The 20,100-nt window shown below is 38.7% G+C and overlaps 1 protein-coding gene across 5 annotated transcripts in view; it reads right to left on the bottom strand.

Annotated features, from left to right (window-relative positions):
• Nucleotides 1-20,100, bottom strand: part of GSTCD (glutathione S-transferase C-terminal domain containing) — a 119,409-nt gene that overhangs the window by 5,076 nt on the left and 94,233 nt on the right. For all 5 annotated transcript variants that reach the window (XM_074950705.1, XM_074950703.1, XM_074950706.1 and 2 more), the window contains 6 exons: nucleotides 18,652-18,767; nucleotides 17,758-17,802; nucleotides 15,277-15,405; nucleotides 8,952-9,085; nucleotides 6,672-6,702; nucleotides 1,229-1,298 (listed from right to left, as the gene is read on the bottom strand). In XM_074950705.1, the coding sequence (XP_074806806.1) occupies nucleotides 1,229-1,298; nucleotides 6,672-6,702; nucleotides 8,952-9,085; nucleotides 15,277-15,405; nucleotides 17,758-17,802; nucleotides 18,652-18,767 (525 nt within the window). The remainder of the gene's footprint in view (nucleotides 1-1,228; nucleotides 1,299-6,671; nucleotides 6,703-8,951; nucleotides 9,086-15,276; nucleotides 15,406-17,757; nucleotides 17,803-18,651; nucleotides 18,768-20,100) is intronic.

Genomic DNA, 20,100 nt, shown 5'->3' with positions numbered 1-20,100 from the left:
GTCATTTGTCACTACCCTACACAAGAACTAGACATGGACTTAAGCTGTAAGATGTGGATCTAGGTTCAGATATCAACCTAGTGAACATCTATGTTTTGGGGACATCTGCATCTGGGATCTAGTAAAAACCTTTCCTTAAAAAAGTAATAGCCTTCCTCTTTACTTTGGATCAGCCCCTCCTTTTTAATTAATACATGGCTGACTTGAGCCATAACTGCCAACAGGTGAGGACATTTTCCAGCACTTAATGAGTCGCTGAAGGAAGCGAGAGACCAATGCACGTTAGTCCAGCTGGTCATTAATTGCATGGAATTGCTCAACCTGCAGATAGTTTTTGCTATTATATACCATGACAATATAAAAATGTAAAACAGAAAAACATAACTTACCATTTAATACATCAAATAGCTAAAAGCTGAACTGCACATTGCCACAGATATATTACTGGGTTTTTTCCTAGGAGTTGGAAGCCAGTACACTAACCAAGTAGCTTCATTCTCAGAATGCTGCTAGATTTAATTATCCTTAATTAGTCTTTAAAAACTCACTCTGACCAATGTATCTAGCTTGTTCTTACCAGTGAAGTTGAGTATATAGGTCTATCTTCCTGTATCTTTCCTTGATAATTCCCTTTATACAGGGGTTACAGCAACTTCCTTTCTGGTCACTTAAGTCCTTCAATTTCAAAGAAGTTTTAAATATCTCTGCTAAAGATATTCCTATCTTTGCTACTTTCTGCACAATTCTTGGACAGTTCCCATCTGGCCCTGGATGTTTGTCAGCGAGTTTTTTAAATGATTTATCACCAACTACTATATCATGTTTAATATATCTAGGGGTTTCATACTGCCACCCATAGCCAGAGTACCTAAATACTTTTTACAGGAGCTAGATTGGCTTTAGGGAGGTCTCTAGTGAACTTCAGGAAGTCTTCTCCCTTTTCAGGGTATGGAGGGGGAAGGAGTGGTGCAGAGACATAATGATCAATAAAATGTCAAATTATACTCTAGCTCATATTTTAAAAACTTCAACCAGGAAAAATGCTTCACTACCAGAGTGAAAAAAGATACAGCAACAGAAACACTCACTGCTGTAAGTGTGCTGAGAAAACAGCAATTTAATTCCCTATTGATTAATGTACCAGTGCTTCCCATATATCATAAGCTCAGCCCATCACTAAATATAGTGCATATATTCTACACAACAGCTGATCTGTGGAAATGCATACCTATTAGTCTGCGTTCGGGTGGAAGCTGAACAGCTGTCTGATCTGCAAATCTGCAAAGAATCATGTGCTCCTAGAATTAAAAAAAACACAGAAATATGGTTTTATTTCATTACTCTTTAAAAGTTATTTAATTTCAGCATAAAAAAACCTATTTAAACATTCAATGGTACCAGAAAACTGTGTGTGTTGAATATTGTTCTATGAAAATTAATTTATACTTGTACTTATTTCAGCTCCAAGTCAGCCTTTGAAAGTGTGTACCACTTAAGTCTGTATAACCACACCCATACTTCTACTTCCCTATATTTTTGGGGAAGTGAGTTTGTCTCAGGATCAGACTTCTCTATTTCCATTCAGCAGGGGAATTGGACACAGCCCCCAACAACAGGGCAGCGTTCTTGAGTGGCATACTTCAGGCTGCTTAAGCCCTTCCCGTATAAACCAATCGGCAGCCAAGTCATCCTACTGCCGCAGGGTCAGACTTGGACGTCCTCTCCCCATTTGTGGGTAGCATTCAAACTGCAGTGTGGGGGCACTCAAACATCCTGCGTCTTCTAACAGTAATGATTCAGAAGCAGGAAAGAATCACCATCACTCTTGTTGGGGACAAGGCAACATTCCATTGCTCAAATCCCACCCAAATCAGTATAGAATCAATTTGAAACTGGAGTCCAGTGTTCCACACCTTGACATGGGGAAACTCTCTCAACTCTATAGCACAAAATAAATTTAAACAAAAGTAGAAACTTCCTTATAAGATATCAGGAACTGACTCTGACTTCAATTTTTAGCCTTTGGCTAGCAAGACAAATGAAGCAGGGGTAGGTAAGTTAACCATTCTCACAGTGGGATGGGGAAAGATTGTGATGCAATGACAACTGAAAAGAATGCTCCTGAAAGCTATACTAAGTGGGACACCTGAAATTTCAAGTGCTAAGACCTAGCAACCACAACCAGAGCCAGCGCTAGCCACTGGCACACTAAGCAACTGCTTAAGGCCCCAAGCAGCAAAACGGAGCCCCTATTCACTTTTTGTTATGTGTTGGGAGGAGCAAAATATTCCTGCTTAGGGTCCCCAGAGGGCTAGCACCAGCTCTGGCAAGAGCTATTTCAGAATTGTCCAGCTTTATAGAGCCCTCTGTAACATCAGATGGCAATACAGACATGAGAAACTTTTCTATAGAACATAACAAAGAACCAAAGTTAGAGCTCTGAAAAGGAGTACCTCTTTCTTAAATCAAACTAGGTTATCCTTTCATTCTTGGTTAATATAAAGAGATGATTAGTAAAGGTTCAGTCCCTGCATTAGGTGAAGGGACTGCAAGCTCAGATGTGTCTGTCTGACTTCTAACTTTTTACTAGCTATTCGGGCTGCTGGAGCAGCTGTTTGGGAAGCTTGAAGAAGCTGGAGCAGTTGGTCAGAGCAGGAAGAGCTGCTAAGAAAAAAAACCCAAATTAAGCCTCTAGGCAGAGGCTTCCAAAAGCACCTGGCTTTGGTACAGGAGAGGCAGTCAGAGCTAGTGGGAGAGGTACTGGAGGAGGCTCCAAGTAAGGGAAAGCAGCAGCAAGTAAAAACAACTCTGAGCTGGGAAGCTAAGCTATTGTCATTTCAGTGAACGAATGAAGGGTAGCTCCTATATCTCAGGCTGTAACATCGCCTAGGTAGGGTATGGGACCACACTCAAACTTAAAGTCTCCAAAGAAACAGGCTCATCTCAGTTTTCTCATAGAAAGAATGAGCATACACAGAGCTCCCTGCCTTCATCTGGTTACCCCACCCAACCCAGAGAGCCCACTGCCCCTGCCAGTTCCGCAGCCTGTTAAACCAGATCTGAACTCTGAGGTAAGCATTATCACTCAACTAACTTGAAAAATGAGGACTGGCTTGTGAATACACAAAAACATCTCACTTTGCTGTGGAGACAACCTGAAAGTTTAACTAGCGTCCAGGTAACGACTATATAATTTCCCCTTCAAAAGAACAGCAACCTGTCACATTTCCTGATGGTAGATATGGCGCAGCCATTATCAGGTCAAAGAACATCATAATTAAAACTATCCAGCTTTTTGTGTGGTTAACTTGCTCTCTAGAGAGAGCAAATTCTACTAAGTTGTCAAAGCTAAATATGAGAAGTAGTTTGGTTCCTACCTTCCAACCATCCCTCAAGGAAAGATAAAAAATTTGGCCATTGAGTGTCTTCTGGCGCAAGCCTACAACCATCATAGCCCTGGTTTTGCAACTTTAAACTCTAATGAATCAAGGCAAAATGTTCCCATCAGAAAAGTAAAATGATAGCAGATAGACCAAGGTGACCAACAGTGAATGGATTCCATGTACACTATATCCCTGTTGGTCTATTATAAGTCTTGTTATGTACAAATAAAGTAAATTGGTTTGAAAAAAATCAGATTTATCATTATATGGGAATTGTCATTCTTCTTGATGTCTCCTTGGACCTCTCAAAGGAAGTTAAGAAAAATGAATTTAAAATGGGAACTAAAGGACACAGGCAATGTCTGCCCACCACATTGAAACTTTAGTCACTAGTCAATAATTTTAACCAATATACTAATGTGACATACAAAAATGCTTATAGCTATCTGTATAACCAAAGTTAATTATAATTAAGGCTGTACAAAAATCTCAGGCCATGATTTTGTTGTGGAAGCCATAATTTCCAGCACTCACTGCAACTATTTTTGCAATGCCCCTCACTGAAATTTGGCCTGACCACCCCTCTGTTCTGACAGGGGCGCAGCCAGGTGAAATTTTAGTGAATGATGTTGCAATGTGGCACCACCAGGGCTTCCCCTGGTCCTAGCCCTATTGGAGGCCCAAGCACTAGCACCGTCCCCACACACCAGCAGCCATGGTTGAAGTCTTCGAGGTCGTGCTTCTGCTCCACAGGCTTGGCATTGCGATCTGGCGCATGGGGTCATAATGCCACTGAAACATGCCCTTCTGTCATGATGGCAGAGTGACCAGGCCAAATTTCAGTGAGTAGTGTTGTGCCAGCCTTCCACAGGGTCTCTGAGCTGAGAACTGTTCTAGGGTGCAGGGGTTCAGGCCCCCTCATACCCTGGGCATTGGAGGAAAGGGGCTGTATCCAGAGGTGTGGCCCCTCTCCCCCGCAACCACCAGGCCTCCAAGCATGGACGACGATCTCAAGGACTTTGCCTTCCACAGCTGCCAGTAAGAGGAGCTGGATGGAGGGGCTTGTGCCTCCTGCATGGGTGGGAAAGGGGACTGCCAATACCAGCCCCCTCACAGGGGCTCCAGAAGTGGGGGCTGTGGGTGGATGACCTTGAGAGTTTCAGTCCTGCACCCACCTCCACTTCTGCCCAGAGTGGGCCCCTGCCACAGCAACACTGCAACTTTAACAAACTGGTTGCAACTTTTGGAACCTCTCCTCCCGACAAAAATCACAGCTTTCTTATAGCCTTATTTATAACCAAAGTTATTTGAGGTACAGTAAGCTGTATTTATTATTTATGTTGTGGTTGACCTAGGCACTACGGCAAATACAAACAACAATAAGAACTAGCCAATACCTCTACACTAATTATAAGATTCCTTATCTAAACTTTCCAGGGATGAATTAATTTAAAAAAAAAAAACATTTAAGGTAGAGTGGCTTCTTAGCACCTCTGCAGTTATAGGACAAAAAGATGGGATAAGTGGATTGTTGCAATAAGCCATAAATCTAGTTTGTCTGTTCAGTCCATGATTTTTAGTGTTTTGCAGAGTTATGAATTTAATTTCCCAGGCTTGTCTTTTGAAAGTGTTGTGCAGATTTCCTTTGAGGATGACTAAATGCAAGACGGAAAAGATTGTTTAGCATAAATAGTTAGCATTTAGCTGTGACACTTGGAATATCTTTCCCTATATTCTCAGACCTGAAGAAGAGGTGTGTGTGGCTCAAAAGCTTGCCTCCCTCACCAACAGAAGTTGGTCCAATAACAGGTTACCTCACCCACTTCATCTTTCTAACACGCTGGGGACGACACGGCTACAACTACAATGCATGTGACAACCTAACAGTCCTCAGACTTATTTGTAAATTTGTCCCAACATTGACAATTAGTTCGTCAAAGCACTATGAAAGTGACATTGACACAGATATTCAGATTATTTATTTATTTCTATGGACACAGAATGCTAGGGGCTGAAAGGAACATGTGGCGTTTTCTTCCTACTGTTCAAGTACGAGGAGGTTTCTCAAGGTTCTAGGGACTTTCTGCAGTTAAGTTACTGTATAACATCAAGAGTCCTAAGATGTCCACAGGGAGATCTGAGAAGACAAAGCAAAAACGCTGGTGAGCATTTCCAAGGTAGGTCCTCCAAATACAGGATCATGACAGACAGAGGCGACACATACCTGTTGGTAGTGGGAGGGGAGAAGGGGAAGAATTTAAAGGTTTTGGTGGTATGCAGCGGGATTCAGGGAAAGGCATATAAGCCCTGGCAGAAATCTGAGGGGGCATGTTATTCCACATCACCTCTGATTACAGAAGAGGTGAGAACTGGCTCAAAAATTACATATAAGGAAGCAAATTTAGGCAAAAGAAACAGTAAAATCCATTAGTCCATGAATGAGAATTCATTATTGAACAAAAAGTCCTCTTATTTTGAAATCAAAAATTTTAGTTAACACTACACCCAGTCACACAGGGGAGAATGATTAGAGAAAGAGAGTAATACAACTATTCAAAGGTTTGTTGATCAATGACATTTTAAACTCATCTTAAATCAAATATAACATATATTAAATGTATATTAAATACTTTAATTTTAATTAAAATTTAATTAAAATAATTGCTAAAACAATCTTAGTAAAGAATTGTATTTATTATTTATTTCTATTTATAGAAGTGCCTATCCAATGCTCAAGGTGCAAATTAAGGAGAAGCACTATCATTAGATAGAGAAAAATCTGAAGCTTACAATAGAGTGTTTTGACTTTAATAAATAAGTTGCTGTACAGAAAGCAAGCTAGTTCTTTAAATATTTTTCAGATAAGAGCTATTGGAAAATGAGTTCTCTAGAAGCAAGCAGTCTACAAAAATGCTCCTATACATTTAATTAGGTCTATATACCTAAGAACAATCAATACTTACACAAAGTCTATAAAGTGAGTGGTATCCAGAAGATTTTAAATGAAGCATGTCAAAACACGAATCTTAGGGGTGTTTTACTTATCTTTACTAAGGGATAAAGTTCTTTTATGGAGAAATCATCTGATTTTATTTTACTGAAAATAAGCCTTTTTTTTAAAAGTGGAAGGAATGTGAGTAGATCTGAATTACTAAACATCATTTACATTGTGTGTTCATCCTCATAATTAAAAGATAAACACAGATTATTCATTCCACTACAAACCGCAGGGAAAATGCAGAAAAGGGCACACAAAGAAAACCTAACCACTGAAACACGTTTACATACCTTATAGGATAAAACTTCCTTGAACCGATGACTGAAACAGAAAAGGAGATTGATTCAATCAACATTAGAAATAACCAAGATTGAAAACAGAAGTAATTTTTAAACACTTGATTGAATTCTAAACAAAATATTTTTATCTGGAGGCTGTGAAGCTGTATTCAGAAGCAGAAACTATGACAGCTTTAGCTCACTTGAGTAGAAAAGGCACATTACATGTAATTTTATGTTTTACTGTACTATTTATAGAAGTTTTTTCTTTAACCATTATAAATACTACACATTTTTATAAAACTGGCTTTGTCTATATTCTATATAAATACTCTGTGTCATAGCCACATATATCCCCTACAGCAGCCGTTCTCAAACTGTGGGTCAGGACCGCAATGTGGGTCACGACCCCGTTTTAATGGGGTCGCCAAGGCTGATGTTAGACTTGCTGGGGCCCGGATCCCAAGCCCAAGCCTCACCACTTGTGGCCAGAAATGAAGCCCGTCGTGGTGGGGCTTGGGCTTTGACCCCCCTCTGCTTGGTTGGGGCTCAGGGGTCACACAGTAATTTTTGTTGTCAGAAGCGGGTTGCAGTGCAATGAAGTTTGAGAACCGCAGCCCTACAGTATATATACACATGCCTTTTGTGTCTGACATACCACAAAACTGCATTATTTTTCACTAGAATTGAATTAAATACTTTGTGCCCAGTTACTGTGGAATGTTTTCTAATATTACCAACTTTAAGAAAATTAAACTGTAGTCCCCAGGCTGAGCTGCTGCACTGAGAGCTAGATAGTCTCCTATATGCTTTAGAGCCTTTAAAATTGTAAATGTTAATAAAAAACAAGACACTTGGCATTTCTACAGCACCTTTGAACAAAAGATCTCAAACATCTTCACAAATCTTAATGAATTTTCAGTCTAAAATTGTAATTAACTTGAAGTTAAACGATAGCATCTAGTCAGCCTTTAAAAAATAAGTTGAAAGTAGTTTCTAATATTACATCTGCCCCTATATCCCCCTGCCCATTTTTGCAACTTTACAATTGTATTATCCTGTTTTTTAAAATATGTTTTCCTCCTTCTTGCTATGTGAAAGATGCGAACAAACAAAAGAGGAAACATACTATACAGGATATAGAACACAACTGGCGGAACATAAAGTGCTGTCAAATGCACAAAGTAGTCAAACTGAAAAAACAAATAGTTATTCTCTAATCGCTCTCAGTTACAGCAATCTTAGATGTTTCTTGTAAAAGTAGTAAGAAAAATATTTTCAAACAAAAATATATTATTTTTAGGTTGATGAATCCCTTTTAAGATAGAAAGACTTATTTATGTCAGCCAATATAGATCCAAAGAGCATTGTATTTTCTAATAAAACCCAAATTTTATAACCTTGGAAATTCAAAAGGTAAGAGTCTACTTCAAACTATAAACCAGTCTGAAAGTATGAAAATACACGATTGAAGCTACTCAATCTCAACTCTGCCCTGAAACACTCTAGCCTCCATTCCCATATGCCTACTTCTTAAAATGTGTTATTTTTGGATCAAGGGCGTTAAAAAGCCCAAAGCCTAAGGGTTATGATCATGAACATCTTAAATCTGGAGAAGACAATAAGTACAGTTCGTGGTAGAAATATCAAAAAGATTAACCTAAGAGCAGTGGGCTTGATTGACCAGTTATTACTTTAGTTTTATGCTAGTGTAAATCCACCTAAATCAATGGGGTTTCACTGGTGGTGAACTGCAGTAACATATTTGTCAATCAGTCCCATTGTAACTGACTGCATACACATTATGTGTCTAGCACTGAGCATGATACTCCCCACACCACACACACACTTCATTATCCATTATTGTTTTAATGAAATTTCCATAAATTCATTATCTTGGAGTTGGAGGTTAGTACAGTACATGTTGATTCCCTAGCACTGTATTTAATAACACTTATGTAATTGGTGGCATATAAAATCTTTGTGAACTGTGTTGAATGGCTGTCTTTGACACGGAGTCAGGAATTAGTAAAGTATCCCCTTTCTCAGTGAAGTATGTATTTCTGGAAAGAAGGCTGTAGGTATCTTTGTGGTCACTGATGAGGTGAACCTGTTTGTCCTGGATAGTTAAAGTCAACTTACAGTTTTTCAGTGTTGGCACAGAAACTTTATGGGGCAGAGTTAAGATTCTTTGGGTGACATTGTCTATTTACATACTTTTGATTTTTTCCCCTCTTTATAGTGGAAATTTAACTTTACATTTCCAGTCCCTTGTACAACAAGATTCTTCACCTTCGTGGAAATGTAAATTTCACTGTATTCTGAATGAAACCATAACAGCAAGGGCAGATGACAAAGGCTGCATGAGCCTCGATGCAGTGCTCAATCACCATATCTGTTGCCACGCCACAAGCATGCAGAGCCACCTAAAATATATAAAAAAAGAAACCTTAATAGCACTGTTCTGTTCACTTACAACTCTATTTCTTAGCAGTTTTCTGGCTGACTGAATTATCTGAACATCTAAAGAAAATTCCCCATGCACTGCAGTGCAAGCTACCAGGTGAGGCAAAGGCCTATTCCCAACCACTCAGCTTCTGTGTCTCATGGCTCTGTCAGACATTTCTTTTGCTCATTTTAATGCCAAGGGAACTTCATGAACCATTCATGTTGGTGGAGAAGCTACAGATGCTGAACTAAAGTTACTTGCCAATGACATTTTACAGGACATACCATACCAACTCAACTGAAGATACACATAAAATACATTTTAAAACAAACTCTCATGCTGGTTAGTGAAGAATTTCAGTCCAAGTAAGAAATCCTTAGAAATGTACAGAAATATTTTAAAGCTAAATTTTATAATAAAAACAATGTGTGAAACACAATAATCAGGAACATACACTGTGACAGAGTTCCTCCTCTGCCTTGGTGGGTCCTGAGCTTATTGGCGGATTTGCTCTCCTCAGAGATTCACAGCAGCCCTCAATTTGGCCAGTTTTGCTAGTGGCTCAAACCTGCCATTCACTCAGCTAACCTCATCACTGGCCAGCATGGGGAAAAGGAGGAGAACAATCCCCGCAGTCTCTGCTGACCCACCTAGTGGGTTGGGGGATAGGCCACGGACCTTCCCCTCTGGTGGGACCCACAGTCTAGGTCACCTCCTCTTGTCTCAGATAGGGAGTTGAGGGAGTTGGGGGGAACCTGGGCCCACCCTCTACTCTGGGTTCCAGCCCAGGGCCCTGTGGATTGCAACTCTCTATAGTGTCTCTTGTAACAGCTGTGTGACAGCTACAACTCCCTGGGCTACGTCCCAATGTCCTCCTCCCAACACCTTCTTTATCCTCCCCGCGGGACCTTCGTCCTGATGTCTGGTAACGCCTGTACTTCGCAGTCCTCCAGCAGTATGCCTACTCACTCTCAGCTTCTTTCGCCTCTTGCTCCCAGCTCCTCACACACGTCTCACTAACTAAAGTGAGGTCCTTTTTAAACCAGGTGCCCTGATTAGCCTGCCTGTCCTAACTGATTCTGGTAGCTTCTTAATTGGCTCCAGCATCCTAATTAGCCTGCCTTAATTGGTTCCAGCAACTTCCTGATTGTTCTGGAACAGCCCATTATCTTACTCAGGGGAAAGGGACCTGCTTAATCTGGGGCTAATATATCTACCTTCTATCACTCTCCTGTAGCCATCTGGCCTGGACCCTGTCACAACACATATAGGTCACATTATATAGCATCTCTCATTGTAAGAAAATCTTAACACATTTTTGACTACTTGGTTTCTGTAAAGCCAAGAAAGAGGAAAAATATATTTAATCAAATTTAGGTTTGTGAGACAGCACCTTCGTAGCTGAGGTAGTTGATAAACAGGTATCTGACTAGTGATTCCAGGTGTACTACTTGAGAAACCTTACCAAAGTTTGATTTTCAAATGTTGGGTGCTCAATACTTCCCACTTTGTCTGTCTTGTCTACTTGGACTGTGAGAGCCCTTGGGAAGGAACTGTGTCTTACTATGTGTTTGTACAGTGCTTTTCACAATAAGGGCTCCAATCTTGGTTGGGGCCTCTGGGCACCATCTCACTACATATAATCATATCCATATAAAATTTGCCAGTCTGTCACAATCTTTGTGTTACCAGACTTAATTTTAAGAATTAAAGGCCAGATTGTGCCACTAACACAGAACCTGGCATTGAGGCAGCGTGGAACCACAGTGCCCTATTTGTCCTGGAGCTTCCCAGAATTCAGGAGGCACACACCTACTGCACCACCCCCAGTGTGCATTCCCCTCCATGACCAGTCATAACCCTATATCCTCTCCATGCTCTTTGGAATAAACAGTGCACCAGGGAGCACTTCCCACACTAGTGGAACTCAGAGATTGCAACTGGGCTTGGCCCCTGTGAAGGAAGCACCTGGTTCCTGTACAGGGAAAGATCCCCATGTGCCAGTCCCTATTATGTAGCCACACAGGGGCCAGAAATAATCTGGCCCTAAACAAATATGTTACAGTGACATAGGCAGCTACTACTGACTGATTACATTGACTTCACCATTTTGACGAAGGCAAGTTAATCATATACAGTATCCACATAAATGGTAGACCTCGTTATGGTATTACATGCAATAATTATACAGGATTCCAGTCAATGTATTACTGAGACTGGTAATTAAATAATACCCCTCCCCGCCACTATAAAACATAAACCTAGGTACTACGGAAAAATATCTGCCCACAATAGACTACATCAAAAGAACATTAAGGCTAAGGATACCAATTGATACAAGCCATTCGCATGTAGAGGAGAAAAGAATCACATATGCTCAAATACTTGAGCACAATAGGTGACCATATTAATGGTTGTTAATTTTCTCTATGGTCTCTGAGCAGTGGAGAAATTACAACATGTTTTCCCTTTAATTGAATATTCTGCACACAGATATGCATTTGTGTGTGCTTATATAAATGTGTTTTAATCAGTCTTTAGCATAGCAGTTTTGAAACAAGGTTTAAACTCACATTTAAAGGTTCACAATAAGATTTTTGACTACAGAAATCAGAAGGCAAAATAACTTAAATCCCAAATTGGTGTAAAATCAAAACAGAACAGATAATGTGCTACTGTTGTCTGCAAATTGCTTTATGTAAGCTCAGTGAACAAAGCAATCAATCAGTACCTGTAGTTAATACAGTTGCAAACAGAAGGATCAGAAATATGCTTGTTAGTGTAGGAAAAGGTGTTATCAAACAGACTGTTCATCATTGTATATAAAAACAAAGTATTTGAACAAAAATAATTTAAAAACAAGAGAAGATTTTTAAAAATCACAGCTACCAGGTTCAACACTGACTAATTCCTGTCTTCTCCCAGTTCCCTTGTGGGGGGCAGGAGCTCTTCTTTCAGTGTAGTGATAAAACACAGATCTGGTACATGTAAAACAAACATTAACTGCTGCTAACTAATATCAGTAGAGAATTATTTTATTGATCCTGCATGACCTTTAAGCCCACCGACTTCTCCTTTCAGCTCAGCAGAATCCACAGAGTTGAAAACTGGATGTCATTAACAACATCCAATATAGAGTTTTGTCATGATGTCCTATTCTATTGGACTTCATATGAATCTGGACAACTAATTCATTTAGTCCTTAATGTATGCATTACAGTCACAAAATTGTATAATGACGGAGACACCTCCCCAAACACAGAAGCAACACAGCTGATGTAGTGGTAGTGTATATCTACATGCTGTGCGTCACATATCCTGAATGTCGGGACACCTCAGCATGGTTTACCATCTGCAGACAAGTGGCAGGAAAAGGAGGACTTTTCAGGAGACCATATTTATCTTTAATTCTTTGCTGTATCTTTGCCAGATTGAAAGAGACTCTAATGCGCCACAAAACCAAGCCAAACTTTTCAACTGTTTTGCTTAGGTCAGCTCTGACAGTATCAGTATCATCATTAAAAATAGCTAAGATCTTAAGGGGTATTCTGAATCTTGACATTTAAATGAGGACAATGCCGCATTACGAAGGCTCTTTCTACTTTTAGACTCCAGACCTTTGCTGTGCTTAGTAGCGTGAACTAGATCATATATTAGAATACTCTGTTTTGGAACCGTGTTTTTCATTACTCCATGCATTTAAAATATTGCAATTTGATCTCATGAATAACAGGAATTATTTGGCAGACAAGTTCTTCTTAACTTACATTTGAAAATGTGAAGCTAACAATAAGCTAGCAACCAAATAGAACAGCACATCTTTATCTGAAGGTAGCTCAAAACAGTTACACATATTCCCCACTAATAAAAATCCGGACAGGTCAAGACTTCTTTGTCAGGTTTATACAAAATGTAATTTTTTGCCTCTTCCTTATTTTCCAAGTACATAATATACAGCAACAAAATGAACAATGACAGGTTATTTTCTGCAGTGATAACAAAAACAATCTTTATTTTGATATTCATCTGGATGTCCATAATAACAAACTGAACAGCCTGCTTCCACGTTTATCCTCAAAGTCATGACCAATGACTGCCTCAATCAGGAATATTTCATTGAGCACAACTAAGTTACACAGTGCTTAAAGAACATTTGAGTTGTGGCGAATTGGTTTAAAATGTTCAGTATGCTTACACTGTCAAGTAGTCTATACTGTCTGTGCCGCTGCTATGCCATTTTATGAACTATACAAACAGTATTTCAAATAATATGCCACGAGAAACTTAAAATACTTCTTTCATAATCAACCATATTCAGGGTACATTGAATTATTACATTTGAGAAAGTCTTTCTAGGACCTTTCAAGAACCATATCAGTTGTCAATTATTTCTATACGGTTTTATTTCTGCGTAATGATATTGCTTGGCTGTTGCATCATGTTTAACATTTATCATTTGCAAATTATAACAATTTTGTCAATGTAACATGATTATTACTCATGAAATAAGAGTGCAAATGTATGTAATGTGAAATATTTGCACTACACTTCTGTTCCTTAAAGGCAAAATTAGCCAGTTTGAGTCTGAAGTGAAGCAGACTATCTAGGAAAAATGACCTTATCCTGAGAAGTGAAGAGTAGCACATGATCTTGTACTGCAGTCTTAGAGCCTAGGCTAAAACTTCTGAAGTGACATTGGACCCAATAAAAAAGCAATGTTCCAGGTTTTCTTTGTAAATAACTTACATAATCAAGTCACTGAAACATGAACAAAGACCAGGACTTGAATAATTTTCAGCTGAAGGTCTTCTGACATACCCTGTAAAATTCCTCTAGTCACAAAACTCAGAAGTATAACAACTACTCCTATAAAGTACAACTCTCATACAACTCTCACTCTCATTTAATTTAGCCTTAATCTCAATAACAGAAAAACTGAACAGAGATTACATTGAATGCAAAACCTAGTGATTAATTTAAATGATGAACTACAATTGCGTGTTTTGTGTACAAGTTCTGGATTGAAGTAAATTATAAAGGAGATTCTGGCTTTTGGAAAAACATCTTGGGCTCCCAGTGTGAGATTTCTGTGATTTACCATAGCACAAATAGTTCAGCTGTACAGCTGGAAATGAATGGGCGTAAATAATCAACCCTTCATACTTATTCCTGAATTACAAGATTAAAGAAAAAACAAAAACACACTGCAGAGCACTGAGGATGTACCACTGAGCCATATGAACCACAAACCTGCAGTTATGTAAGCAGTCTAAGTTGTAGCCAGGACTGGCCTGCAAAATGGGTGACTTGTATGGCAGTCAGAACACTGAAAACTAGGAGTATTCCAGCCTGGGTATAAAGTCTGAGCCTTTAAATGCAACCTTTCCCTTCTCACTCACTCAGATACATATCCACTTGTTCCTTCTCAACTTTGCATCAAATTTAAGTTCTTTAAAGATCTTGACCTTTGAGGCCTTTCATATCTCCACTCTGATCTTGTCTTATTGTTCCCACTCCTCTGCTCCCTTTACTCTGCAAACACCTTATACTTGACTACCCCTTTGCATCCTTCTCTGAATTCTCTCTATATTGAAAATATTTCTAAAGTTCACATCACCATATATAAAGGTAACTTTTTTACACCATCTTCCATGCTGCACCTTTCATACCACCTTGAGTCCCGGTGCAGTGAATATTGCTTTTCCATCTTCAAATCCTTCCTCAAAAAAGTACTGTTCTTTCATGAACCACTCTAATCATGAAGTGCTATGATAAATTAAAAAACAAACAAAAATACTCACCCTGCTACATCACAATACATCTCCACCATATAATCACACAATGCTAATATACTTTAAAGATCTTCTTAGACACCAAACTCTTTGGAACAAGAATATCTTCCTCATCTGTATTTTGCACATTGCAGAGAATGGTGTGATCACTCAACAAACAACTAAGAGCAGGGGGATAATATTACCTTATCTCCTAACTAATAAATTCAAAGCTGATTTCCTGCTGACAGAAAAAAAAGTTTGTATAGCATCAGAAATGCGTCGCTTCATATTCCCAAGTACTGGAATTGTTTGTAAGTATACTTAATCACCTACAGAAAGAAACATTTTTTCTTAATAATCAGTAGACTCTAACGTTGAAAAATCAATCACTTACCCCAATGTTAAAAGTTCCTTTAAAATAGTCCAGGTTTGCTTGAATGAACCAAATATTGTGTAATCCTAATTCATCACTTCTGTCTTTAGCACGTACCAATGACAACTCCTTATTTTCTATCAGCACGACCTGGATTTCATATACAGGAAAATACGTCAGCAATATTGCTCTAAAATCAAAATAAAATGATACTCGCTATACAGTACCTCAATATTCTGGTGTAAAATCTTTACTTAATTTCTTGAGACTGGTGATGAGATCTCCCCCAAAGTGATACGCTAGTGAAATAGACGGAAGGCGCTCAATATCTGCCAGTACCAAGGGACTGACAGATATGATCCGTTTTTCTGAACAGAATTTTTCTTTTTGCAGTCAAGTCCCACATCTATTTGGAACTAACCAAACTTTGAAATTCTAACATTTGCATACATTAGAAACTAAAAGTACTGTGCTGGTAGGGGTTTGTTTTTGTGAGGGTAAGTAACATTTTTTTTTTCGGCACAAATATATTACAGAAACATGTTTAATAAGACTGTATGATACAATTCCACCAGCTCCTCCTTGTCTCCTGCACTAAGTTTGACATTAGAATACAGAACCATCTGTCTCTAAAAATCAGTGCTTTCAGTTGGGTCAGAGTTGATAGGGATTATTTGTGGCCCTGTAAAGTTCTTGGGGATACAGTACTGCAGTTTCAAACCTTGTTAGTTTGCCCCTTTCACAACCATAAAACATATATATGAAAAAAGCACATCACAACTTGCTTAATATTCACAATACTATGTTTTGTGCATAAAAATATTGAGAACTGTATAAAATGGGTGGACTTTGCAATTAGTAATTTCCTGATTAAAAAGTTCCACTGACAACTGCTTTCCAGAGGTAGCTTAATTTTATCTTCAGTTCTGTAATTCATAGTTCTGTTTTGTCTACACCTTATAATATATGAAGACAGAAGGTGTCATTTTGTTCTTTTGATGTAGCCTCCCTAACTCAATCACTTTTTAAAGCAGATATTCTCAATGTAATCTGTGTCCTTTTCCTTCACTGGGCATGACGACTACTCTGAGTTAGGGCCCTGTTAGAACAGTACACATTACTACTAGTACTAATACTTAGCTCTTAGAAAAGGAGTAAACCTTGAAGGGATTTATAACAGCTATCATATATAGTATAAGTAAGCCGCTTCGTTTTCAGTTTAAACTGATTTTTACTGAAAAAATCCTGGGTTTTACAAAAAGTATTGTTTGTTTTTTCCGATTTTTCTCTACTTTTGTATCATTCAAATATATAAAAAATAACTTGTTTTCTTAGGAAAATATAATACTTTGCATGAGATATATGCATTATGATAATACATTTGTCTGTGCATATACAGAGTTGCCTGTTGAAGTAAGGCTATATTAGTCTAGAAGATACACACAATAAACAAACAGGCATGCACACAGGCTCTGAAGTGCGTGCATATCTGAACATACTGATGAATCTCAAGCCCACCATGTACACTTTTCAAGCTTTTAGCATATAACTGTTTAAAGATTTAACACACGAAAACAGGAAGAAAACAAAGATCTGTATCATCTTCCATCCACCAAAATAGACCCTATTTGCCCAGAAAAATTACTAATAGTTTTTTGCACTGATTTTCACCTGTTTTTGTTGTTGTAGTAATAAAACACCGATAAATTCTTGGGAAAAATTAAATAAAAACCAAAAACAAAGGGCCATAAGTATAGGCTGCATCTAATCTCCACACAAGTTTGAGGAAATGGGGCTTGTGAGCAATTACAGGTTTTAGTTCCCAATGTCATTTGTTATCTGAACCCTACCGTTCGTGCTGAAAGTGGCTGGAAGTGAACCAACCCTTTCAGGTTCACTTGGAGCCTCAAGCACAATGAAGGAAACATCCTCTCGAGACTTAGGACAGAGCTGCCTTCAGAGGGAAAGGCAGTGCTTACCTTTTTTTGCTGTCATGAGCATATGTAAGTTGGGGAGTCAGACTTTTTCCCACAAAATGACTTTAGGATTGATCAAAAAAGTGGGCCAGTGGTTCCTCCAGGAAGCCTTCAATTCAACACTTCAATTCAGCAGAGAACTTAAATGTGTACTTCAGTGCTTTGCTGAACAGGGATACAATTCACCATGTGCTGCTACAAGTTAAGCTTGTACTTAAATGCCTTACACACCAATGAGATGATCAGGCCCTGAGGACTTGGTACTGTTTCTAGCATCTTTTGAAAGCTGATTCTTCGAAACTTTATCTTTTTCATGGGTGACACACACTGCACAATTCTGTAGTACAACAAATATTGATATATGCACAAATTCAGAGCCTCAAACTAGAGTATAAATAAAGTCTCTAAATCATCACTGTTAGCAGTCTTTGTGCTTTCCATCTAATGGAATTTTTAAAAAAAAAATGTTGTGAATTATCAAAGTCTGGAAGATTGCATTGTCCATATATTTTTATTGGGACTTTACCTGGCATGATGGCAACATGTGAGCAAGAACAATTCCGACATGGCCCTGTGAAAACCAAAAAAACATGAGTCACTTTTCAAACCCTATGCAGCTGACCCCCTTCACAATGATCCCCTTCAAGAGTGACAGAGTCTTTGTAAAAGCAGCTCAGATTCCAAAGTTTGTCTTTTCCCTCTGTCATCCCCAAGAGCCACCCCCTCAAGCTCTCAGGGTGGCTATGTAGGCACCCTTCCTCAGTTAACCGACTTCTGTACTCTTTAAATAACTCAACTCAGTTCAAAGTCCCCATTGGGGTCTACACTGAGTCCAAATATACCCCCAAAATAAAGTCTATTCCTTCTCTCTGCTCCAGCCTCAGGCTGTCACTCAACGCCCTTCACTCTCCTCAAGTCAGAGACCTCAGCCTTCCTTCCTGGGGCTGGGTTCACTTCAGTCTCTTTATTCCTTTATTCCTTGCAGCACTCACCTGAAGCTGCTTTCTACAGCTATTTGAGCAGCCCAGGCTTTTGTGCTGCTGCTCAGCCAGCTCCTCTCTCTAGGAGCACACTTTCCAGGCTCCTTTCTCTGGTGAACTTGCCTACTGAGCTCTCATGGGAGCTCCTCTCCTCAGGAGCTTCCAGCCTCTAGCATCCACCTTAACAGGACCCTGGTAATTTTTTATCAGGTTTGTTAACTAATTAGCTGCCAGACAGCTGCCTAGCAATTTAATTATTTGCAGGTCGGTCTGAACTGGCTTGTTCTCCCCTACAGGCGCCTGTCACAGGTAGGCTGGTCCCTGACTCCCCTGAAAGTTCCATCCTCCATGAGACTCTGTTTTGTAGTCATGTCCTACTGGATTTGTAAAAGATTTAAAAAAAAAAAAAAGTTGTATTATATATAGAGAACATATATTACCCCTCCACTGCAAAAATCCACAATCACATCTCCGGGTTTAGATAATTTTGTCACCATGGACACCAGATTGTTCAATTGCTGCTGTTTCCTCAGAGCACGATCACTGGACATCTTTCCTGAGGATGACGACAAAGGAAATAAATTAATTTATTTGACTAATGTTTTGACTAATTTTTTAATAACTATTCCACAATATTTCTAACTTTCTAAATAGTTATAAGAAAACTATCGTGGAAATCCCAACAATTAATTATGAGATTTTTCAAAGATGTCTAGACAATTTAGACAACAAATCACATTTGGCAGATTTAAAAATCTTGGCCTAAATATTTTAAAATTGTTCAACGTATTTCTTTAGCACATTATGGAACTATGTATTCATGTTGTTCCTGTTAAGGCACCCAGATGGCTTTGCGCACCAACAATTACAAACTGAAGTGAATTGTTATTATACAGTAATCAAACCCTCCAACTCTACCTTAAAGTGTATTTTTACCCAGTTACTCAGACTCAGAAACTGAGCTTTGACTCAGATCAGAGATTTTACAGGATAAAATCACGCATGGTCTTTAAGCACCTTGTCTTAGATTGTGATACTCTCACTCATGTTGAGTACCACCTTACACTACAAGTAGTAGCCATTTATTTAAATGACTCTATTTGTAGAATAAGATGTTACTCGTAGCTGTCTGTAGAACAACTGGAATGTCCTACCTCCATACAAAAGAAAACTAAAACCTCGCTTCTTTCAACAGTACTTGATAAAGGCCATGATATAGCTTCTTGAGATGGAATGAATTTGTTTGGCTAACATTTATATATTCCAGACATGCTCTTTGTATCAGTGAAACTAATGAAGTGTTGAGGGACCTTATTATTTGTTCAGATAAAGAAAAAGTCCATAACATCCCTTTTCTTTGCTCAAAAATATTCAGAGCTGTAGACAATTCTAGTAGTGAAAGTGTCATTCATAAGCTAATCTTTGAGGTAAGAAGAAAAAGTACATAGACAACTCTTCCTTCTTTTTTCTTCTCATTAAATTTTCATGCACATCACATCACATTTGTTCTACATCCTCCGAAATATAAATACAGGGCCTTCTCTGAGCTTTGCATTATGGTTGTGTGCGCTAGATATTGCTTATGAACTGCAGGCTTTGTTTGGACTTGAACCACTGAACAGATCTGTCTCTATTTTTCTGCAATATTCCTTGCTTGTCTAGTCTACAAAAAATAAGCTTCTTCTCAGAATTAAGGGAATAAAGTTTTAGGGATATCTTACTACAAGAGCAAAGTATCAGATAATGACTTCTAGCATGTTTCTAAAGAAAATGTAAGCTTCCTGATCACTGCATCCACAGGAGCATCTTTCCCCTATCAAATTGGGGCAATGCCTTTGTAATTAAACGATCCAACTTTAAGGCCAGATTGTGATATCTTTTCTCATGGT

This window comes from Natator depressus, chromosome 4 (genome assembly GCF_965152275.1).
Source record: "Natator depressus isolate rNatDep1 chromosome 4, rNatDep2.hap1, whole genome shotgun sequence".
Classification (NCBI taxonomy): domain Eukaryota; kingdom Metazoa; phylum Chordata; order Testudines; family Cheloniidae; genus Natator; species Natator depressus.
The sequence above is the reverse complement of the archived record's forward strand: the minus strand, read 5'-3'. Positions and strand labels throughout refer to the sequence as shown.